Source organism: Aulonocara sp. 'chitande type north' Nkhata Bay, linkage group LG5 (genome assembly GCF_057382095.1).
Source record: "Aulonocara sp. 'chitande type north' Nkhata Bay isolate Kocher_YH1m ecotype deep benthic linkage group LG5, A_spYH_male_GT1.1, whole genome shotgun sequence".
NCBI classification, from domain to species: domain Eukaryota; kingdom Metazoa; phylum Chordata; class Actinopteri; order Cichliformes; family Cichlidae; genus Aulonocara; species Aulonocara sp. 'chitande type north' Nkhata Bay.
Window position 1 is genome coordinate 21,658,943 of NC_141348.1, and position 24,447 is coordinate 21,683,389.

Sequence of the window (24,447 nt, forward strand, 5' to 3'; positions counted from 1 at the left end):
TTGGAAAACATAATTCCCAGCCCCTCTCCTGCTTTGTGACCAATGAGCTGACAGCACACTTATGACAATTCGAGTATGACAATTCAGATTACCGCTCATCTCATTGGTCGAGGAAAGGTCGCTTGCGGAGAAAATACCGGAAGACAACAGATGACCACAACAAGAAGCATGGCCAACAGGGAAACAAACGCCGACACTGCGGTGCAAGTCTCGGACGACAGTACACCTAAAGCTGGGCAGACACTGTGCGATTTTCAAACTGCACGATTGACTCGCAGGGGTTAGAAGTTGGTAGGTCACGATGCAGGTCTCACACTATACCGCCCGATGCTCTGATGCGACCTGAGTGCTCACACTGTGCCTCCATAAAATGAAGGTTATAACAGAAAATCTGTCGCTCTCTCTCCCTCTCTGTCTTTCACTCACACAGACACACCACCACCATCAACTTTGCTAAATTGCTAATGAAAAACATTGATCAGGCAGCTGTGATTGAACAGCAATGTAAATCCAACTATTTTCAGGTTGTTGTGGTCGTGATCATTTTGTGATGCCACATCGAAAAGGCTCGGATGAGCTTTCCAAAGTTCTACAAGTTGTGCCTCCATTGCTTGTGTCCAGATCACACGCTGCACAGCCGTGCTGCTCAGTCTTTTTCACCAACGTTTACGTTTGCGCGTGAGCAGTGTGAGCGGCTGCGGTGACACGTCACGAGCGATTGATGATCAGGAGCTGGTCGTGAGGTGTTAATCGCTTCTCGTTACCCCACGTATACTACACGATGCATGATGAAGGCCAAAATCGGGCCGATCACCAAATCAGTCGCACGACTCAAAAATCGTCTCAAAATGGGCCTAAAACCGCACAGTGTGAGCCCAGCATTAGAGCAGCAATGTTTGTTCCCCTCAGAGAAAGGGAAGAATGGGAAAAGGAAAACACCTGGCTGGAAAAAGTTAATATGGGCATGTGCAGTGAAAATCAGCGCTATGTGGCCAGAAGTGTGATAATATAATTTATTTTGTGTAATAAACAACTGCAAGGATAGATGATTACAACAAATAGATCACTAATACATAAAAGTAATACATAGATGAATAATGATGATGAGTTAAGATGCTTAATCATGGGAACAAGCGGGTTTACAAACAGGAGCAGCTGATTAGCATTAGAAAAGCTGAAATAATACCTCAACTGAAGCCAATTGTACTAAATGCACTAAATGTGCACTGTTACAAGAATATTTTTCTTTCTATTGTTTTCTATTATTTTAAGTTAAGCAGGACAGAGTTCTTTTAAAGAAAGATTTACTTATATTCTCAAAAGTTAAGCATGACAGGCTTCTGTTCAAGAAAGAGACCTGTTTTATTGTGTTAATGTTGTCATTTTGAGCTAAAAATAAATGGCTAAATGATCATTTGTTTCACATGTGTTCATATCACAAAGAATAGAATATGCATCTACTTAAATCAACTTCAAGTCAAATGGTTAAAAAAATAATTTCACACACAAAAAAAGAGCTAGAAAATTCACCACACTGGGAAGGGTGAAGACAACTGGGTCGCCCGGCCCTGGCCACGAGGTGTCCCTTATTTATTTTTCAGGGAGTTGGCAACCCTACTTGGGCAGCACGTTTGCCATTTTGTAACATAATGAACACTTCTTGCCCCCTCCTGTTTTCTTCCCTTGTCACTTTTTTTCCACTGTGTCTGCCAACACCAAAATCCAGCTGACCAGTACGTGGTGTACAGTAGGATCAGGTGTCGACTGGCTGAATGCAGCCGCGGCTACAGATCGCTGTGGCTGAGAGCGCCGCGGTGTCGTCTTCCTCCCATCAAGGGTGCTGCCAACATTAACACCATGTATGACAAAACAACATAGACTTGGTGAAAAGGACTTTGTTTAGTCACTTTTCATCACATCATTAATATGTAGCAAGCAGCAGCACAGTGGACAGTGCCTTAAATAAAGTCTAAGCGCTGTTTCTTGCACTGAAACCACCAACTAGACAGTTTTGTTCTTATAGCACAACAACACTGAATCTACTTAAATGTCTGTCATACTTTTTTTAAATACACAGCTCTGAGAGGCTCGATTTAGACACAGTTATGCTTTGAAGTTAATGCTAACAGCAGCTTGCTAACTTATCAACAGTGTTGGCATGCTAGCATTCAGTCCTGGAGGTCCCCGCCGTGCTGTTCTAAAAATGCAACAAGGGCAACCTGGCAGAGTCAGCGAGGAGGCCGCCACGTACTGGTACAACAAGAACTAATGTGTAATTCTTAATTTTACTGCATCAAATTTGAGGTTTTGAACCTTTGAGTCATAACCCTGTTATTTGTTCTAATTTCCATTTCAGTGAGGGAGGAAAGCATTTTGCTTACATTTTTTAAATCTCGTTCGGGCCTCTCTTTCTCAAGTGTCTCTTTAATGGGCCTCAATGCTTATGGTTTCACAGCTACTGCATGACTTTTGGTTGCTATTTTAAGGTGGAAATTTTCAATGTACATTGAAGGAAAGAGATCTCAACCATGCTAGCAATCTTAGTGTAACCTAAAAGCCATTTTTGGCTGCTCCCTTAGTCACATGGGATCATCAGTGTAGGTAGCTCTGCATATTTGACTTGGCAGATTTTTACACCGGATACCTTTCCTGATGGAGCCACTAAGAGATTCATGTCTCCTGCCAGGATCAAACCGGGGACCTTTTGCTGTTAAGTAAATGTGTAACCCACCACAGCATAGAGCTCTTACTCGTTCATCTTACTTTAGCATATGATGAGGAATAAAGAAAGGAACCCACAATTATTAATTAATTATAATTGACTGTCAATATCCTGATAGTCCATGTGACACAAACAAACCCATCATTTAAAAAATAGCTAAGAACTGTTAGAAACTACCTTCCTAATTATTTTTGTGGTCATTTTTAAGCCTTTTCAATAAGTATAACTGTTTATTCCTGGGCTGTCTTTAGGCTTAAAAGTTACTTTTGGCTGCTCCCTTATTCACAAGAAGTCACCACAGCACAGTAGCTCCACACTTTTGATGTGGCAAATTTTAACATCACATGCTCTTCTTAACACAATCCCATTTGCTTCTCGTGGAATAAACGGCAGATGTATTGCTTTTTAGGTGAACGTGAAAACTGCTAAATTATCTTTCAACCATTTTTTAGATAATTGTAGAAACTCTAATCTGTGCAGTTACCTATTTCCTAACATTTAAACAAAGTCAATTCAAGGTGATTTCCAAAAGATTCAATATCAAGTATTCGCTGCCTTTTAATTTTTTTTTTTTTTTGCACCATTTTACAAAAGGCCTGGCATTATTTTGCACGCACACAAACTCGTACAGAAGAAGTACTTTTCATACCATTTGAACACTCAAGTGCTCGTAGCTGCTCACGTCATCACGTTTCACCGTGATTCCTTAAGAATTTTCTTTCGGTCATTTTGAAATAAAAAATATAAATCCAACATGTATATAAAAAAACAACCAAAACAAAACTGCACAATTCTGAAAAATATGGAAGACAGGTGGAGAGATTTACAGTCACAGAATTGAGGTCCACAACATGTAATGTATCTGATGCCTAAGACAAGAAATATGTCTGCCTGCGAATTTGAATTTTCTGGCATTAATTTATACAAATCATACAAGACTCGATCTGGACGGCGCCACCGTGGTTCTAACGTTCAGTGCCTCTGTAACAGAACAATTTAATTTTACATGTCTTAAACAGCCTGTCACAACTTAATGACCTTCCAGTTTAAACAGTGTGACGTACTGGACACTCTTTGACATACTGCATTAACACTAGCAACACTAACACTTGAATTCTGAGAGTGACTCATGCCTGTGATAAAAGGGCTTTGCTATATGTGATGTTTGGAATAAAGGTTCACTTAGTGTGGTTGATGGAGTGAGGTTTTATGAAAAGGCACTTTGTATTTTCACTTAGCAAGTCAATTTTCATTCTTACATAAAGCCCGAGAAGCCTGTCGTCACAGGTGTATGCAGTTTAACAGGAGAGCCGCCTGAATCAGCCTTTAAAAGGTGCTGAAAAGTGACAGGCGAAGTGATATGGCAGATTTTTTTCTTCAGCTTAAGGCAATTAGGTTTTTAACTGGTAGTATCAAAATAAAAACTTTGGTAAACTTTGGTCCAAGACCTTCCACATGAGCATGTTTAGTACTGCGGCTATAGTTTCCATAGAAAGATATAAGTAAGTATTTTATTGTGGAAAAGTGGGACTCTTTCACAGCTGCCTGTCATCTCCAATCTCGGCCTCTGAGTGGGCCAATCAAGCAATTCTGAAAACATGCTTTAAAAAAATTAGTGTGTTTCTGAGTATTTAACACTGCATGGCATCTACCATGATATCCATGTGTTATAGGCTGCATAGCAGGACAGGATTCACAAATAGCACTGCAAAAAAGTCACCTTTACCAATGCACACGAAATATATATAAACAGTGTCATGAAATATCAATCTTTTACAGCATTCACACAGGTACTATATTTAATAGCACTTAAAGATAAAAAAAATAATGGTCTCTTTAACTATGCTAGCACACCTCCGTATGCTAGAAGGAGGTTTAGTAGAGTGGAGTGAAAAACCTCACGTTTGATGCTTTTGAACTCTTTTGTTCATTTTAAAACGGCAGCGTATCCATAAAGATTTTCTCCACTATCGGAGGAGGAGGCACCAGGTCCTCCAGTTTCAGGTAGAAGATGCGCTGCAGGCCTTGTGTGCACAGAGTCCTCAGTTCAGGCAGTTTGCCCAGAAGGCGAGACTGATAGTTGGGTTGCGTCCGGCTCAGTTCTGATCCATTTCCACTCACGTGTTCCCTTAGACAAGCGATGAGGTGACTTTGAAAGTCCTCGACCCGCTTGGGCTCTTTGAGGCCGTGACGATCTAAGGGCAAAAGAAGTTTCCATGAGAAACCCCAAATATAACGACAACCTTGAAATGCGATGAAATTCACTAAAAGCAGACAAAGCTTCTTTACCGGTGATGATGACGAGGGCTGCGAGGCAGGAAAACAAGTAGACGTCTAAGTTCAAGCGGCGAAGGCTGTGCGAGAAATCCATTATGGAGTCGATCCAGTCACCGAAACTGCGAGCGCACTGTAGTCGGTGGAGCACCACGCCATCGCAGAAGATCAGCTCATTCTTTTCTGGATCTGACCTGAATTATTTTAAACCATTACGTCAGTGAGAGCATTGACCAACGTGAAGGAATGTAGCAAAATATTAGTGAACCACACTTTTTTTTTTAACAGCAGAAGAAAGAACACTGACCTGTAAGCCAGGCGGAGGATAAAGAGTTCAACAAAAGCAGATTCGAGGAGCAGCTCCTGGTCTTCTGTGCAGAAGTCCGTGAATCCTGGGATGGCTTGAGCCCATTTCCTTATCACATCCAAGGAACCAGTCAGTAAATCATAGAACTGCTGGATATCACCAGCATCCTCCTTCTCTTTCGAGCTGTCTGCTGTCTCCTGGTACTGAGGAGGGGAAAAAAGGGTTAGTTAGCTAAAGAGATTTTCAGAGGGCTATTTAGTGCTGTTGGTTTGACTCTACATTGTCACCAGTGTAAATTCAGATGAAGAAGACATGGGTTAGCTACAAGTTTTGAGTTACCTTGGAATAGTCAAGCTTTCCGATGGTTGGGCTTGAGTCTAGATGAGCCCTGACAAGCGAAGCTATGATGTTGACACTGGGGGTCGTGGATGAAGCCTCAACTGGGATCTTGGGCTTGGAGGGCAGGCGACCTCTGCGACCTTTAAGGCTGTCCCTACGAACAACTAAAAGAGGACAAGGCGAGGAACATGTTTATGACTCCTACATGACTCTTTCGGCATTTGAAAAACAAAAGCTGTATCAGCTGACGTTTCCCTTTTTCTTCAACTGTTAATGTAAAGCTCTGGTTACATATGTCTCTGAGCTTCCTGGCTTTGCTGCTGCAAAACTGTCATTACCAACCCCGATTTGTGGCTGTCATGCATTAGCCACTGCGAGCTTTGAAAGAGTATCACATTGCATTACCTTCTTTGACCATTCCCACTGCAAGACATTTCTGGAAACGACAGAACTGGCATCGGTTTCTCCTCCTCTTGTCTACTGGACAGTCTTTATTGGCAAGGCACACATACTTTGCATTTTTCTGGACAGTTCGCTGTCAAACACACAAAGAAAACACATTAATATGGAATCATAATGTGGCAAACATATACGACTGCAAGTGACTGAAATGCACAAGTCTTATTTTTGTTTATAGCATCAATTTCTGATCACCAGCAACCCTGACTTGGATGAGTGGTTAAGAAAACAGATTAATGGATTTCTGCTCAATCAACTGTGAGCCTCTCTTAAACAAAGATACAGTGATAACTGGTACATTACTGCTCAGTATAAGTGCTAAAAATATTTTTAAAACAATGTAATAATTTTATTATTTGCCAATACTGAAGCTGTGCACTTGTGTCTTACGTTAGCACACACAAACTCACTTTATAAATATATTTCTGAAGAATTATCGCCGTGATTGCACAGTTTAAAAAATATAACATGACTGCTCTCTGGTGGATGTGGTTTGCTCACTTTGTCAGTGAATCTAAATCATCTTAAATATATGAAACATATGTGCACACATGCATAATTACTGCAGTTTTTTTGTTACTTGTTGCATACATGACACACACACTGAGATATCAGCTATGACTGCAGGTTTATTCTCCTTGATGACTGCAGCATCATGTACTCAGTCAAACAAATCTGTAATCTTAAAGCTGCTAAATATCTTCTTTTCTTTTTTTTACCTTGAAAAAACCTTTGCATCCCTCACAGGTACGGACTCCATAGTGCTGGCAGGAAGCGTTATCACCACAAACTGCACAGCGACTCTCGTTGGATCCTGGGTTTTGCGTTTTAGGAGACATCATGGCACCCTCCGCTGTCTTGGGGCTTTCTAGAAGTCTATGCTCCAGAGAAACTGGGGGGCAGTGAAGTGGGGAAACATGCTGCTGAGGAGACAGGAAGAAGTGGTCTTCCTGGCTTGGCTGAGCATCCTGGTGCTGCTGCCCCATGGGGGAGTGTTGTTCTGGTGCAGAGCTGAAGGTGAAAAAGGAAAGCTGCTGAGCTATGGCAGCCTTGTCAGCCACAGAGGTCAGGGGGGCTGAGGGGTAGGGGCTGAAAGGGGAATCCCAGACAGGTGCAGACTCTGTCTGAAAGCTTGGTGTTGGAGGAGAAGCAGTGGCATAGACTGGGCTGCCATAGTAGTCAGAGCTGCATGACGACAGCGTTTCGTCAAGGCAGTTGAGTGCAAAGGATCCTGGGTAGCAGCCATACACCTGGAGATCATCCAGCTTGAAGGCCTGGCTGTGCATCTGAGAGCTGGTGCTTTCAGCTACTCCTGTGTGGCTGAATGAAACCGTAGAGGCAGGAGGAGAGGTGGTAATCTTACAGGAATATGCATCAAACTCCCCGACATAGCCATTTCCAACCAAAGTGTTGATGCTGGGCAATGAAGATGTGGACAGCTGGTCCTTTTGGCCACTGAAGTCCATCACCAGTGTGGCACTGAGGTCAGGATTCAAGAACTCAGAGCTGAAGTAGTTGTCATGGGGCAGGGATGCATACTGGGTTTGTACACAGGGCATTGCTAGGAAAGAGAAAACCAACATTTAAAACAACTAAAATAAATCCTTAAAGATAAATACTGATTCATTTCTGGGTAACAAACACGACTTTATTAAATTCTCTATCTGAACACTGCATCTTTGTGAGGTAGATTTAAAGCAACACAGTCTAAGTCAGATATTCCCATCTCAAATTAGTGCAGTAAATATGACTTTGTGATCATTTTTCGAAATAAAACCAAGTGAGTTAAATCACTCGAGACAAATGGCCCCAGTAATGAGCTGACTCTTTAAACATGTGTTAGAAACTAGATATTGCTACTGGATATATAATGGTCAGCATTTCTTAATGCTTCCTCTATAACAATCTAAACAGAGGGCAACATTAACACCTGAAATGTCCATCTCATTTCCCCAACATGCCTCTAACTTTATCAAGGGGCCTATTCGTCCCCTTGAAAAAAATGCAGAGGGTGGTCCAGCGGAGCAGTCAGGTATTGTCAGATATTGTGTTACTGGCTGTTAACGCTCTAAAAACCTCCTTCAGTAGAGGGCAACCCCTCTTTCACAACGCCTGTACTGGGGTGTGTTGCAGATTGTATGTCGGGGTGGGCTGACTGCCAGCTGAAATGGGAATAGTGGCAAAGTCTGTTTATGTGCATGGGTGGATGGGCGTGTATCTACAAGTGTCCTTACTTCTTCATTTTATAGCTTTTTATTTTTTTTCTCAATACAGAAGCTGAAGCATGTTCTTTGAAAGTTGAACTTAAATTTGCACAGCTATATTTGAATCGTGTGGAAACAAAACTGCCGAAGGGCCCAAATAGTTTTCAGCATGTAAATGCAAACAATTTTATGAATCTTCTCATTTCCCAACAGTGTTATAGAGCATGAAGGCCATTAACACAAGCACATACTGACAACAGAGGACAAAATTTGAACAAATGGAAATAGTAGAATCACAGCAGTCATATTAGTACTTGCAGATACCGTAAAATGTCCACGTTAATATCAAAATACACTCCCATAATTCACTTCATCATATTATAAGAATTAGAAAAATATCAGTCTGCACTGTTTAAGTTTATTATGGCTAAATATAACACTCATATCCCTTCTTTTATACCAGTGAGGGTCTAGCCAAATCAAGTGGACACTTAAAATCATGACCTCCGGCAGGTAGTTGAACTAGAGCAAATATGACACCATCAAAAAATTAGTTTTTATATTAGTAAGTAAACTGATGCAAACCTCAAGCTACTGATAACCATTTTGCCTTATGAGCTTAAGCTATGACAGAGATACTTATTTAGAAGTAAAGATGCAAACATGCGCATCTAACAGCAGCAGTAATAAATAAAAAACAATAACAACTCACTAAAAGTCCACTTTTTACTCACCTGGTTTATGCAAATATCCCGAATTTGACGTTTTTCATTTATTCCAAATTAGAGAAAAAAAGATAAATGTCACCTCGGTTAGCTTCTGTCAGCAGACACACTCATTCAGGCACATTCACACACAACACACTCCGGGTCAGACCGAGGCAGACGGGCTCCACTCCGCTACACTCTTGTTTTATTTTGGGCTGCATCGACAAAAAGGCGTGCCTGTGCCCAAACATGGTTTTGGGGCGGTGGAACGTTCCGGGTCGGCAGCCAATCAGCTCTGGGCTCGACGCAGACGTTCTTCCGTGTGACGCACGCACGGGATTCCATTGACGCAAGATCCGAGGGAGCGTACCTGCTAAAAATACACCGCAACGAAAGCGGCGTTCACGTGGGGCTATTACTGGATGAAAAATTCTAAAAATAACCGCAATTTGGAGGCGCAGACGTTTTTTGGCTGGAAATGTAGATATTATACAAGTTTACACCAGCGGGGTGTGTTATCAGGTATCAGACCGGGAAACACCTGCATATTTTTTTCAATTTTTCAGAAAATAGAAAGTCTCTACTGTTTCGCAACTAAACGCTTTGGGGGGGAAATCATCACAAGCACTTTTAAACGTTTTAACTGGAAATATACTTTTTACTTGTTATGTTTTTATATTTACTTCATACTTTTACTCGCATTTTTAATTGCTGAAATTATTCAAGAGCGTCGTCCATTACAATTTTTAATTACAAATGCAAAATTAATAATAATTATTAATAAGACTGAGTGGCAGCTGGGTGAAGAAGGATAGGTGAGGCTAATCAGGGATGAGGATACAAAGGAAAAGTAAATATAAAAAACATGAGACAATGACTAACATATTCAAATGTTGCGTACAAGAACATTGGGGGGCAAGCTAGGAAAAATAATACAAGCAAACGTACTAAAATAAATAACTGGAATACAAATGGGAATACACTGAAACAAAGTGCTAAAGGCTCGAAATATAAAGAAGGAAGTAAAAAGTATTAGGAACCAAACAGAACATCAAATAGCAAGACTTCAGTCAGAAGACTCAAAACTCCATGTCCAAACCCGGGACTATGAAACACATTTCCAAATATGTCAGTGACTTCTGAAGCATATTGACTGTTAACTCTGTAAACTTCTTTGGAGCTGTCAGTTAACTCTACAGATATGTAATATTCAAACAGAAATTTGTTTAGATTTGTTTTTGTAATTGATGTTTCTGAGATCAAAAATGACCTTTAAATCTCTTCGTCTGTGCTTATTAAGCACTTCTGTTACAAGAATATAAATACCCCGAGTCCTGTATAAACTATTGTCAAAACCAACAATTTAAACTTACATTTACTTTGTAAATTTGTCAGCATTAGTTTAAACATCACTTAATACCCGCCCACTGCAAACCAGCACGCTCTTGAACACTTGAACCCTCTCTGGGGATACTTGGGCATGATCCAGGTTGTGTAAAGAAAGTGAGGGGGCTTGTTCAAGCAACTGAGACCGGAGACCTGACGATGGCGCAGCTGTAGATGCTGCCTGCAGTTACCAGAGATAATTACGGGGGTTTGTGTTTTATCTTTCACGGTGGAAAACACACACGCGAATAAAAAGGGAGAGTATCACATCCAGTGTTAGTTTTCTGAATCCTTTACGTAGCATGCTTAATAGGTTTCATTAAAAATGAACTTTTTTTTCTCGTTTGCCAGATTTTGTGAAAATAAATACGATAAATAGTGACTGCTGCTGTGCTTTCGATGAATTTTTGTTGAACTGTTAACGCGAGCCAGCAGCGTTAAATCATCTCTGTGTATTCAAATAAAGTCAAAGAGGATTTCATATCTAAATATAAGATTACTGCTCGTATCATTTGTAATTGCGAACATGTTTTTAAAATGGCTTAATGGCAAAAAAAAATTTATTTAATCTTTCATACCCGCTATCTTCCTCTCTGGTAGCGCCTGACGCTTCCTGCCCAAACATGCCAAACAGGTCACACCAAACTTCCGCTGTTGCCCTTTTTTTTTTCTCCACCAAACCTACGTAGCCTACCTTGGGATTAGTCCTCGTGCTCTTCCTCCCACGCCAACGCAAAATCTGCCCCACTCCAGGCTGACCTGTTTTAGTACAAGGGAAATGCTCCATAGTCATGCCTATTAGGTAAATAAATGTGTGAATTAATATAACAATAACAGGTAGCAGATTCCATATCTCAATTAACCTCCCATTTACAATAAGAATAAAGAGATTTTTCTTTTGTATCTTCAGAAAATTATTGCAAGACCTTCATGGGGAGACATTATAGTGTAGACACACATCCAAAGGACAGAAAACAAAAAGTATTTGTTGAATAGACTTAAACAACCACACACATATGTCTCATCAGCCAATCAGATGGCAGCAACTCAGTGCATTTAGACATGATCAAGACATACTGCTCAAGTTCATACTGAGAACTGAGCAACTTTTAATATTGTTGGTGCCAGTCTGAATATTTCAGAAACTGCTGCTTACTGGAATTTTCCCACACAATCATCTGGTGAGTAAAATGAGTATCCAGTGAGCAGCAGTCCTCTGGGTTAAAAAGCCTTGTTGATGTCGGAGGTCAAAGGAGAGTGGCCAGTGGCTTGGAACACTTTGGACCTCTTAGTACCAACTGAACATCGTTTAAACACCACAGCCTACCTGAGTTTTGTTGCTAATCCATTTACAACCACAATGTATTCATCTTTCACAGTGAACATCCCTCATCACAACGTTCAAATAATCACAAACCGGTTTCCCAAACATGACAATGAGTTCACTCATGTGGTCTCAGCAGTCACCAGATTTAAATTCAGTAGAGCACCTTAGAGACATGGTGTAACGGGAAACTCATGTCATGGATGTGCAGCTGATAAATCTGCAGCAACTGTGATGCTATCATGTCAGCATGGACCGAATTCTCTGAGAAATATTTCCAGCAACTTGTTGAATCAGTTCCAAGAAGAATTTAGGCATTTTTGAAAGAAAAAGTGTTTGCAGCCCAGTACAAGCACATTACAAGTGTAAACAAGTACACTCAATATCCAACACAAGACTACTGAAAGTTGAAAACACATTGCCAAAACAATATCTTAGCTTTAAACTTTATTTATTCAATCACAAAGTAGAATACTTTGGCTAGCTTCCACCCAATGTTAGCATGACCTCATCAGTCATGTCTGTGTGTTTGAGAAGCTTTTTCAGTGCGAAGGAGTCTAATAAAAGTGTTGACACAAAGAATTAAATTGACAAAGTGAGGTTACAGGACAAAATTGGTAAAGAAGCTAACATTAAATATGATTTCAGGTATGTACACCGGGCGTATTAGACACAGTGGAATGCTGCTGCCATTAAACTCGTTAAATATGGGAGGGCTGTATTGAATGCCTCTCTCTTTATCACTTTCATAACTCAAAAAAACCCAAAAAAACCCATATTCAGTTACATTCAATCAAGAGTTCCTTGCATTATTCTATCAACAGTTCTTTAAGAAACAGTCAAAACATTCACATGAATATCTTCTTATCTATCTTATTGTCTCTCAACTGGATGAACACTGGCAATGAAATACATGTCAACACACAGGACAGTTTATTTGGTGAACTGCTTTTTGTCACAAGCTGCACAAGGAAGTACAGATACTACTGTAAATATGATTTAGCACAACAAAACATCACAACATAAAATACAGCTAGTACATACATGTTCCTTGTGCTTATACTGTAGGTACACAATGTGCTCTGATCCTTTATCTATAGAAACATAATGCATTGCATGAAAATTGGCACACAAAAGCAGCAGTCAAACTTGTCAAGTTTGCACTTTTGATATTGGTTTGTCAGTGTGGCATCTCTCTATGAAAGCAGTATCTTAAAATGATGTCAGGAACTGGGGGCAAAGGAAGTAAACAATGACAACACACGGTTACACACTCAATCCAACGCTGGTGAGCTGCAGTGATCCTCAGAGGGCCAGAGGACGTAGGAGCCACGACTCTATTTGAGGTGAAAGAAGCTGGATGGTTTGGTAGGTGGAGCCATTAGCATGCTAGCTTGGTTCTTGTGAGTTATGTGGATCTAAAATTCATAAAAGATGCAATTTAGGTTAGTTTAGGTTAGCCACAGAGCTCCTTCTTTGTTGCTGCTTTTTATTATTCCTTCATTCTTGGTGTTCTCTATCATGCGGCACTGGGTCTGCTATAATCTATGTGCTGCAGTCCATTTTATTAGTGGCTTTCTACTGTGAACATTGTCTGCTGTTCTTATTATATTTGATATTAATGCTCTTAACTGTATTATTTTATTGTTTTTCTGTAAAGCACTTTGGTATGCTTAGGCTTTTAATGTGCTCTATAAATAAAGGTTGTTGTTGTTGTTGTTGTTGCTGGGTAACTATTCATTTGCCCAGCTGTCAGTAGATACTATGTGGCTCATATCAAGTTATTTTTTAATTTGTCTTTGGATATGAACGCACAGAAACCATTCCCATTGCTCTTTAACTGTCTACATTTTAGCAGAAGTCACTAAACCAATCATTAATACTCTCATTACAGACTTATCCAGCTGTGCTAGGACACCCCTGTCCCCAAGGGGACACAGTCTTTTTGTGAACAGGGCAACTTGCACTTCAAATATTGGCCCACAAAATCCAAAACATGTCTCCAAAAAGGAAACAGTTTGGAACATCCCCATAATACTTGCACATGATTGCCTCTTTCTGTCTTACCCACATAACAATTGTGAGGTGGTCTGAAAGTAGCGCTGCCACTCAGTTCTAAGCGAGAGCCAATGATCTTGTGTTAATATCTGCTGGTCAGTAAAGATGGACACTTGGACTTGACCTCCAAATTGCTTCAAGTATCTCTTTTAAGTTATATTAATCACAATCAATTCTGGTTATACTTGCTGTAGAAGTAACATGATTCAATTTCTGATCAAAAGACATTTATAAATGTTTTAGATTGCATTATGTTGCCGTTGTCTCTTCTCTTCCCCCTCATCATATTATTTAATAATGCTTACAGTACAAGGAGGCTGCATCCAGGGCTCACCATCGATCTGCATTGGAAATGCTTTAGATGTCCTGCACATAGGGAGCAATAACAGCAATGTGTAATTATACTGCACTACATGTACACACACTGTATGGTACTGAAAAATATTCCTGTTGTTTAGTAGGTAAAGTTCACAACCTAATGGTAATCTGGGAGGTCTGTGCCAGTCTGTGCCCAGCGCTCTTCAGCCCAGTATAGATTTGTCCCATCTCTATAACCCCTTCAAGCCCGACCACCTCCAATCGTTTATCGCTTATATCTGAGGAGTTGTTAAAAAGCAGAGTAATTTAACAGTGTTTGTAAATGTCAAATCAGGACTACAATCTATGACAATGATATGTGAGGATTCAGGAGTGTAAACAGCTGAGTCTCACCTTGGGAAACTATTTTCAGAGCTTCAGGGTCAGTGATAACCTCACTCTGCTCCAGCCCTGCCACGCCATCAGACTTCTTAGACTCACCCCAGAGGTTGGAGCCTCCGTGCATGCTGGGTATGTTGAGGACAGCTATGCCCTCTAGAGAGACACGAGTCAGGTCCAGAGGTTTTCCGCAGCACTGGTGTTGCAAATACAAAACAAAACAAAATAAAAACATTTCAGCATTATTCACAAATATGCATAGTTCTGGTAAAACAGCCTGACTGTGGCAGAAATTCCGACCTCAATCGTTAGACAGTCCTTCAGCCTCTTACAGGACGATGAGAGGGTCTCCGAAGTGGCAAATTCAAAATACTTAAGTTTGTTCTTCATTCTTAAAACGACAGAGAACAAGAATTTGACCAAAAACAAACACACAAATAAAAAAGCCATGAATTTATTTGTGAAGTAGACTGAGCTCTGTTACACCTCTTATGAGAAAAGGTTCAGACTGCTAACATAAATTCGTACCTGCTGTTGAACCTCTGGGGATGTTTCTCTCTCATGGAGTGGAAACGATGAGCAATAGAAGCATCCTGCACACAAGGATGAAAGTGCAATCACATGAAAAACGATCATGAATCATATTTCATGCAATGCATTCATTTTTCTGATGAATGCACAAACTCCCTGTAGAGTTCGTGACTCACCACTCCAATGGAAAAGTAGTTGTTAATGATCTCATTGGGCACAGGGTCTCCTGCCTCATGAGGGTCATTCGGTATCACTTGGATACTCCAGCGGTCCATGGGGACCAACTCACTCCCTTCAATCTCTTTCATGATTTCTTTCAAATCTGACCCGTCGTATCCTTTTATGGGATTATGATAGAAACAGCTTAAATATGTAACTGACATCTGACACTTTCATTAAAGTTCCTGTTTTGATTGTTGTTACCTCCTCCCCAGCGTAGGCAGCGAGCCAGGTCATTCCCAGTGCCCAGAGGCAGCACAGCTACAGAAGGATTCACCTGGAGGTTTTCTTTGTCTAAAATCACAAGAGATGTTATTTAGTGCTTCAGACGGTTAGCTCAACCTGCTGTCTGAAACTCAGCAGGACACGCATTACCTAAAGCATCCAGAAGCCACCCAACGGTGCCGTCTCCTCCACACACCAAGATCCTGTAGTCGCACAGATTACGAAAGAAGTGCAGACTGAAAGACAGAGTCAGCATTAACATAAATATACTCAAATGACATGTGCATTTGAAATCCTATAGAGTCCTATAATGTGTTTAATGTGCACTGCTGTACCCTGGAGCAGGGCCTCCATCGGACAGATTGTATACTTGGCGTGGATTCAACAGGTACTGAAACTTCCTGAGCACTCTGCAAAGACAAAGCAAAAGCTGTTATAAACTGCCAATGACACAGTATTATCCTATGTATTGATATGGAAGCAAGCATCTCCAAAATGTCAGATTTTTTAGTATGGAGCGTGAAACTTCTGATCCCATAGGACTGTGCTGCCTACCGTTCGCCTTGTTTTCCTCCACTTTTTGGGTTTACAAACACCAGCAGAGGGTGGGTACGAGGAACAGGAACAATCTGAAAAAATCCCACAGATTAGGATCCATTAGATTATGTAAATCATCTGCAAAATACACAGACATTGAGTTATATGTTTTATATACATATAATAGCTCTGGTGGCTCTAAATTCAGTTTATTTAGTGAGATTTGATATTGGGAGACCTGCAGGATGTGGCCATCAAGAGTGACATTCAACAGGCTGGTGTCCTCCTCCTGCCAGAAACAAAAACTTAGTGACCAGCTCACAGACAGATGGCCTAAAAATCTACATTCATAGAGTAATTTAGAGTCATTTTACCTTTGAGACAGCGTAAATGGCCCACGGAGGCAGTATATGATCTTTCAGCGGCCCGCAGTCACAGTTCGATAAGCCACGCAAAACACATTCATCGTGACGCTTAAAAAAACAAAACAATACTCAGTAAATTAAAAATGGTAATCTGTTCTTACTCATTCAGCTATATAGACAGAGCAATACTTTTCAGCCAATTACACACATTCATACAAGCACCGTTTTCCATGCCTGAGTGCACACACACACTCTCGCACTCCAATGGAGTCATCATACTTCGACATACTGACTGGAGGAGCCAGCTGGTAGCCACCCAGTTGGTGGAGGACCCCACTCTACCTCCGATTCCACAGTGATATGATACTAAACAGGCCCGATCACATGCAATCTCTGTATTCACTAACGTACTCACCAACTCCTGGCACCACACGCAGCGCTTCCCAGCCAAAGTTTTGATCTTCTTATTGCAGACATCACACTTGCTGGCACCGCAATCAGCTCTGATCCAGTCATGAGCTGGTATCTGAGATGCAGAGGAGGCACGAAACAGGCATTATGCACAAACTGCCACTTAGCACCAGCGGTAACGTTGTCTGGTATTGTTTTCACATTGTGAGTCATGAATATTTACAGAAAGTGAATACTCAGTTTTAAAGGTGGATAAGTTCAACCAGCAGATGCGGGTGAACCAAAGAACCTACCTGCTTTAATCTAGTGTATAAACATCACAGAAGAAATCACTGGGATCACTTTTTTTCTTTTTTGAAATCTGGAAAAAACAACTAATTTGACAGCATGGATGGGTAGCGCTATGTTCACATATTCATTCATTCATTCATGCTGGCTTGTTCGAGCCGACTTATGTGGCAACCCATCCCTGCATGGCTGCAGGAAAACTTATGTTATAGCTGACTTTAAAGGACTCAGTACAGAATACACCCTGCTCCTAAGCAGCTGTGGAAAATAGCTGCAGATTTATGGCTTCATGATTGAACTGAACTGGCAGATCGAATAAAAACAAACCAGTTCCACCTCCCACAGCAGCTCATTACGGATTTTTTTTTTTACTGTGTCTACTGCTGCAGGAAAGAAAGTGACCAGGCCACTATCTGTGCTTGTGCAAAAGTGGGACGTTTAACAGATGTACAGAGCAGATTGTGCAGGCAGTAATCCTCATTTTTTTTAAAAACAGTGAAAAAAACAGAGGCTGCACTTACTGACTAATGCACTCTAAAGTTCCCTGTTCTTAATGTGCTTGTGGTCATTGCCGTTTGGTTTTTAAAAAGAGAACAGGTGAAGAGAGAAGATGCGACTATATCCCCATAAACGCACTGAAAATAGCATTTTGCATAAAACGTAAGTGCTGTTGTAAATGTAACCGGATATCTAAAAGCAGAAATATACATAAACCAAAGGGAAATTAAAAGCAATCATTGTGTTCCTTACACCAATTTCCTGTTTAGATTTGACAAAGGTACGAGCGCAGGGCTCGGGATTCTTGTTGGCACACTGGCTGTGGACGATGTACTTGCAGCCTAGAAGGAGAAAATGCAGTGGGTGAGAAAGGTTCTTAACGTTTAATATCAGAAACTGCAGCGATGCTGATAGAAAGCAGAGTGTACAGGTGTCACTGTAAAATGCACGTCTCCACCAGTTCATTTATACAGTGTAAGAGGAGCTTGGCTTCCCCCTGGTGGCGGTTGTGAGCTCTTACAGTTGCAGCTGAGTCCTTGCTTCCCAAGGCCGAGCAGCATGCTCTCACACACGCTGCAGTAGGTTGGCTTGTTAAAATGCTTCATCGTCCATATGTGCTGCCCATCCTTTTCCGTCATCTTTTGGGAATAAGAGAAAATAACAGCAGTTGGTCAGATCTTTTAGTTAAGTCAAGGCAGTTTAACAAAGAAAGGAAGGATTGCATAAAATGTTTTTTTTTTCACCTTCAGCCCCAGCAGAACAAGTAAAGGTGCATTGTTCATGCCTCCCTTCAGCCACTCCTCCAGAGTGACGGTGCCACTATCATCCACATCAATCGCTGTCATCATGTCTTTGAGCACCTGTTCCATCACAAAACACCAGAAATTTATACGAATCTTCTGTCACACCCTCAGCCTGTGTTTTCAGGTGCCACACTTTACGTGGGCTGGTAAACAAAAAAGTTCAAAAGCCATGCAGAATAAGAAGAAGAAACAAACAGAAAAAAAGACTCATACTGGTCTGAGTTCAGTCACGTCCCAGCCCAGATAATCAGCGGCACGCATCATTTGAGTGATTATACGATCCACTTCCTGAAAGAGAGACAAAAGAGTTCTGGTGAGATTGGGTGTAACTGTATCCATCCAAACTAGCGCGCAAAAGTAATCTAAGACAGTCAGCGAGGCGCCAAGTGCAATGCACTTAAAACATCGCAAAATTAAAACATTATGTATGCTACAGCCAGAGAAGTTATATATGCGAAGAACTGGCCAAAACTGAGTCCACATGTACAGATATAAGTCTAACTCTAGAGAGATGAATTTCAGTACCTTAATTTTTTCAACATGAATCAACAGGTTTTTTTACACTATACACATAGATCTATATCTATCCCCTTGTCAGTAATTTTGAGTAACTTACAGAGCTGTCCAGGAGTCCGTTGCCATCTTTGTCGTAAAGTTTGAATGTAACTAGAACCAAACAAAGTCAGTTAGTCAGTTAGCTAACCGTGGGTTTTACAGTCGCATATCCTCAATTTTAAGACCTCAGCAATAAATGTGGATTAAATGCAGCTGCAACTACAATAAAAACTCCCAATATGATCAAAAGATAAGTCAAACCAACATTCGAGCTTCTCCCGCGGCTGTTCTTTCTCCAACACTGAGAAGTAACAGGACACATCACGAAGAAAGACTCCACCTGAAAAACAAGAAACGAACACAGTCCTCAGATTTAGTGAGGTTTTTTTTAAAAAAACAGCAGATGAAAACTGGTGGGATATCAAAGTAAGTATTTTATCATAGTTTTGTTGCTGGACCAGGTGCACTAATCTGCAAAGTTCGGCCTTCAGCGTCATTACTGTGACCAGACAGCAAGATATGAAAAAAATAATAAGCACACAAACAGGTGGTCACTGAAAAAATACTACCTTAGCAGATCAGTCTTTCTTTTGATAGTTTTCTGGGAGTTTTGTGCAGCGTTTCCAGCCACATCCAGGACTGAATAGGAGTGCAAAGAACATTTTTCCCCCAAACTCTGTGCTGCACAGTTTTGTTAAAGGACAACAAAGTCAGAATATAAAAAGTCTTTACCTTCTTTGGGCTGAGGGCTCTTCAAGGAGCCGTTTTGCTCCACGTTTTGGAAATAACGAAAAAGCCGCTGGCAGAAATCTGCAGGGAAGTCGTCCACTTCTAAGTAGGTCTTGAGAAAGAGACAGAAGCCCTCGGCATCGACGCACTAAAGAGAGAAGTTGAAGTTATTTCCAAATGAGACAAAAGGATAAAACATTTACATTCAGAGCAACAGTCTGACTACGATTTTTAGAAAATGTCATAAAAAAGTGGTAGAAAGCTTCCTAAAAAGACCGTGTGCGTTTTTAATCAAGAACATTGTTAAAAATAGAGGTAAAGCAAACTTTTACAACTAATAATACAAATGAATAAATTCATGTTTGATTTGTTTGTAATAAGTAGAGTATTAGGAACATTTGACACGGGAAATATAGTATATGATTGCCTAAAAAAGTTACCTCTCCAAAGCTGTGCTGAGAGAATCGACCGCCTGGATGAAACTCCTTAATCACATCTTTCACCCTCAAATTGCTCTCTGCAGGGAGAAGATCAGAGAGGTCAAAACGTAGCTGTAGATGTGGATACACTGTGACTGTCAGTCATTAAATCTGGGTTTGGGCCTTGCAGTGTGAGGTAATGCACACACTACCTTTCCCAGGTCTGGAGAGGAGCAAGTGTAATTATCCATTCATCCATTATCCAGCATGCAAACACTAAAAGCCTACAGACCCATTTCATTTCTTCTAAAGCCTTTGAGTGGACAGTGGATTATTTTCAGCCCTTTAGCACACACTTTTTTGTCAACACGTGCATGTAATTCTGCGTTCGCTCCAGCCCCAGCGAAGGGGCAGCATGCACTTATGTTTGGGAGTTGCCGCTTGTGATTTTGGGTGGCTGCTGAATGAGTAGCATTAAAGTAAGGCAGTGATACCGACTGCAATTTTAACTGAAATGTTTCCGCCTACATGCAGGAGCAGAGTGCACATGTGTTGCAGGTTAGGATCTACAAAGTTAACTTTTCATATTTTTGTTGGACTTTGCCTGCGACACTCCCGTCTCCACTTATCTTGCTTTTTTTTTCACTGCCTTCATAAATCGTTCTGAAGACTTCCGATATTTATTCTGACATTATCCAGTGCTCAGATGTTTAATTCATTAAAAAGGAGTGAAACAAAAGTGTAAAGTAAAGTAAAAATTACACTTTTTTGTAAATGTGTGATGTGGTTTCCAGTGTCTGTGCAGCCAAGAAGAGTGTTAGTGTTAGTGTTAGATTAGATGGAAGACAGTTACACAGATCGAGAGCGGAGCTATCATAACACATCTGGCCAGTTCATCCTCAGAAAGGTGAAAGCCTGAATTCAGTGTACATGGATGGAGTTTTTAAAAAATACATTTACAGTCATAAACTGACACTGTGAAATAAATGGCATATTGAGCTACCGCTGCTTTATTAATTTAACAGAGAAATTTGCCAGAGTATTGAGTTACACTGCATTTTGTTAGTGAGAATGCACTTGAGACTTGCGTGGCTCTAATTACAGTTTTAATGCACGCATTGTTTTTATATTCTGTCCTGGACGCTGTCGTCTTTGGCCTCAGTAATCACTCATTGCTTTAGTTTTATGCCTTTGATACAAACACAACAGTGTATCTTGTGTGCATCAAGTGCTTGGTGTAAAGGGATTTGTATATACATTTTTAATCTGTAATAAACGTGTCAACTTTATTATTATTACGATTATTGTTCCAGTTTACTTTACTTACAGGTTAAAAAACAATGTAGAAAATGGAAACTTACCTTCCATGTAGTGCTGCAGCTGGATAAAATCCACAGGAGTCAGAGACCCTTCTGTATCATCAGAGGAGGCCATCCTGGTCTGCTCCCTGAAGAATGAGGGAACAGTGACTGGACATTCACAGAGGTGTCAATAACACCCAGATAAAGCACTAACCTGGCCAAGGAGACTGCAGAAACTAGGAGGCAGCCATACATGTAACATGTTTTACGTCATGTTTTGTGTTTTGTGTCAGCAGAACTGGTTTGCCTCCATTCCTGGGACTGCCACTAATGAACAGAGCATACTTTTCTTAACGGATACCAATCTAAAAACTTGCTATTAAAACAACATTGCTTCACTGACCACTGCTGATTTTAAGGAAAGAGTAGTGAAAATCAGATTGTATCATCCTGTAAACATGGAGCTGAGGAGTAACAAGTAATAACATCAAGAGCTCCAGATTGTGACTACTGACGATCAACTGCCAGCAGCAGAGAAGCGGAGGAGTAGATGTAACACTGGCCTGTAGATTTTCTGGTTGTGCAGGTGTACCTGTCCGGCTAAAACCACTTTTTAACTTCCCATCAGTTTAATGAGCAAAGCAGCAATTAAGACCCCTTTTAAAAGGGGGCATCCGTCAAACAGGATTATAATGTGAAGACAGGATGTCAGCCTGGCTGACACACACACACACCACACACAAAGGCACACATTTACATAATATTTTAACTTGTTCGGCTCTCGAAGTGCTGCACAGGTGCTCGGACAGAAGGAGGAGGGCTCGTGAACTCTAACAGGCTTCTTACCTTGACTCTCTCTCCTGGGACGGAGGATGGGGGGGGAAATAGAAGCGAATAAAGTCTCTCGTAGCTTCTCCAGCAGCATACACCGCTGCTATGCTGTTTGATGGCAGCTGGTGGTTGTGGGTGAATGTCTACTGCGGTATTAGCGGATAAGGGATTAAGAATGGGCGGAGGAGGAGCTTTTAGCGACATAATTACAGATAGTGGCACCGCCTAGCGCGTGCACGGACAGAAAGGCGCACGCGCGCACACTCGTTAGCGCTATTGTGCCCTTACAACAGGTCAACACAATTATCTAAACACTGCGGCTCTCAGCCTGGACGCTGGAATGTAGCGGAATGCATGAACAGGTGCGAATGAATGAAAACTCAGAGTACGAACCGGTGAAGCGGCTTTCACGTGTCGTTTTTTTAGTTTAGTCCCACTTGTGCGTGGACTCTTCACAGTATACTGGTTTTCCACCCTGAATGTTCTTTTGACTTTTTGTCGTAAATTATGACTTCTGGTGCAAAACATGACTTTTTATCGTAAGTCGGGACTTCTGGTGCAAAACGTGACTGTTGCCTCTCACATGTATACATTATGCCACAGACAGACGTTGGTGGGGTCGAGAGATCTTTTTATTGAGGGGGACAGCTGTTTAACTGTTAAATGTCCTTGGCTTCAATTGTGTTCTTTTTTCGTTGGTGTTACCAGTGGGTTTTTGAGTCAATGCCAATATTTAGAGAATAATAAAATCCTTATACATAATACAAGGAAGGCTGGATCCATGCTTTCAGATTATTTACACCAAATTTTGACCATACCATGTCTGGATACCTAAGTGTATTGAGTTGTTGCCATGTGATTGCATGATTACATATTTGTTTAAAAGAGCAGTAGTGCAGTGAATGGGTGAGTATATAAATTTATATATTTATATTTATTATATTTATACAGTTTGTTAAAGTTATATTGAAAAGATGACAGAGGCATTGTTTTTACGTTCTAGCAATGAATTTCACAGTGCTAGTTATTTAGTGAAGATGCCTCTCCACCACCATGTGATTGGTTGATGCTATTCTGCTACATGTACTGCAGATACTGCTGAAATTATTGTTTTTCACAATGTGCTCTGTAAAGGAGTACTTGACAATTATCAGCCATTCTGAAATATCAGTCCTGCTCTGATTGACTCAAAGGTTGGTACAGACACTCATGGTACCTCAGGATGAATTAAACAGGTGCCCTCATGAAGCCAACAAAATAAAGTTGCGTGGTTCTTTTCAGGTTTGCAAACTGAGGAAAATCTATTCCTTGGTAGCATCGTGATGCAGAACACTCTATTCTGTATAAACATATGTAAATCTCCACATAAGCACATTTCCAGTATTTCTCCTTTTCAGTCTAAAAAAAAAGCTCAATTTGAAATGAGTATGTGGGGAAAAAGACGTTACTAGAGACATTTAGAAACTGCCTAAAAAATTGCCTAACGTGTGGATAAGGGAAAAGCCAAACTAAATTTAAATTTGTGCACCCAATTCTTGTTTTTGAAAGCCGGATAAGGAGGTGTAGCACCCCATTTTCTATGTTGCTTATATTCTGGATAGAAAATAAAACGTTTCTAGATTTTTGAAAGCTTGAACACCAACAACTTGGATTTCCTACTTGGAAAATCAGAGCAGCCTTAGCAAGCCTAATTTAACAATCCAAGATGAAAGATGAAAGTAAATAGTTGTAAAACTGTAAAACGTTTAATCTGTACTGCCAGTATTGTGTATTTGTCATATGTCGAGCATTGTCCTGGCTCTATCCAAGTATATGCTGCAGTATAATGCTGCTGATACCTGAATGACTCTACCTTGCTAACACCAAAACAAATCCTGTTTTTCCTTACTATTTCTGAAAACTGCTAACTTGGGAGTGACATTAATTCCTGACATTCAAGTTCCAAGGTGCCTGGAACATGGCATATATAAGCTGTTTTCCTTCCAAGAAGGCTCTCCTCGCCTAGGAAGGCTGGTGCCTTTCAGGCAGCTAACTTGGTGTTCTTTTCATTGTGTCATAGTTTTTCCTATTTTAAGTCTATAGGTTAGCACCTAGCTTTCTTATATTCATCTTCTCTCAGGCTATGATTAATAAATTGGCTTAGTAAAAATTTCTAATTTGTTTGTCTCTTCTTTGTTATGTCTTCAATGAGCCCGGTATAACACGGTTAAACCTTGTGTTTCAAGGAGGCCGCTATCTTACAACTAGGCTGTTATGTAT

General features: G+C 40.7%; 2 protein-coding genes across 3 annotated transcripts; both read right to left on the bottom strand.

The window, feature by feature from the left end:
• Window positions 1-3,255: 3,255 nt before the first annotated feature.
• On the bottom strand, window positions 3,256-9,303 carry LOC147330480 (putative nuclear hormone receptor HR38). Its single transcript, XM_086292056.1, has 7 exons — window positions 9,040-9,303; window positions 6,821-7,662; window positions 6,048-6,177; window positions 5,643-5,806; window positions 5,304-5,506; window positions 5,012-5,190; window positions 3,256-4,917 (listed from the first exon to the last, which is right to left on the bottom strand). The coding sequence occupies exons 2-7, from the start codon at window positions 7,658-7,660 to the stop codon at window positions 4,655-4,657; spliced, it is 1,779 nt and encodes a 592-aa protein (XP_086148182.1). The 5' UTR covers window positions 7,661-7,662; window positions 9,040-9,303; the 3' UTR covers window positions 3,256-4,654.
• Window positions 9,304-12,161: 2,858 nt separating this feature from the next.
• dgkab (diacylglycerol kinase, alpha b) lies at window positions 12,162-22,355 on the bottom strand. 2 transcript variants are annotated; one of them, XM_086292058.1, is made up of 24 exons: window positions 22,204-22,355; window positions 21,418-21,503; window positions 20,078-20,154; window positions 19,641-19,785; window positions 19,174-19,248; window positions 18,970-19,019; window positions 18,567-18,641; window positions 18,294-18,410; window positions 18,071-18,188; window positions 17,803-17,891; window positions 16,769-16,879; window positions 16,363-16,461; window positions 16,227-16,277; window positions 16,007-16,080; window positions 15,787-15,861; window positions 15,602-15,687; window positions 15,431-15,520; window positions 15,184-15,344; window positions 15,005-15,069; window positions 14,777-14,867; window positions 14,492-14,672; window positions 14,256-14,376; window positions 14,115-14,146; window positions 12,162-13,140 (listed from the first exon to the last, which is right to left on the bottom strand). In XM_086292058.1, exons 2-24 carry the CDS (start codon window positions 21,488-21,490, stop codon window positions 13,112-13,114), a joined length of 2,085 nt encoding a protein of 694 aa, XP_086148184.1. In that variant the 5' UTR covers window positions 21,491-21,503; window positions 22,204-22,355; the 3' UTR covers window positions 12,162-13,111. The 2 variants fall into 2 exon arrangements, with proteins under 2 accessions (XP_086148184.1, XP_086148183.1); XM_086292057.1 differs by having other exon boundaries at window positions 14,086-14,146.
• Window positions 22,356-24,447: the final 2,092 nt, after the last annotated feature.

Bases quoted from the DNA above. Each gene is read 5' to 3' on its own strand.
- LOC147330480 (XM_086292056.1), bottom strand. From the start codon at position 7,660: ATGCCCTGTGTACAAACCCAGTATGCATCCCTGCCCCATGACAACTAC. The intron at 5,191-5,303 runs GTCAGTGTTCTT...AAAATAATTCAG, and splicing joins ATCCTCCGCCTGGCTTACAG to GTCAGATCCAGAAAAGAATG. The intron at 4,918-5,011 runs GTAAAGAAGCTT...TTTTGCCCTTAG, and splicing joins AGCCCTCGTCATCATCACCG to ATCGTCACGGCCTCAAAGAG.
- dgkab (XM_086292057.1), bottom strand. From the start codon at position 21,490: ATGGCCTCCTCTGATGATACAGAAGGGTCTCTGACTCCTGTGGATTTT. The intron at 16,880-17,802 runs GTAAGGAACACA...TCTGCATCTCAG, and splicing joins AATCTAAACAGGAAATTGGT to ATACCAGCTCATGACTGGAT. The intron at 13,141-14,085 runs GTAAGCATTATT...TATGAATTTTAG, and splicing joins GGATGCAGCCTCCTTGTACT to ATCCACATAACTCACAAGAA.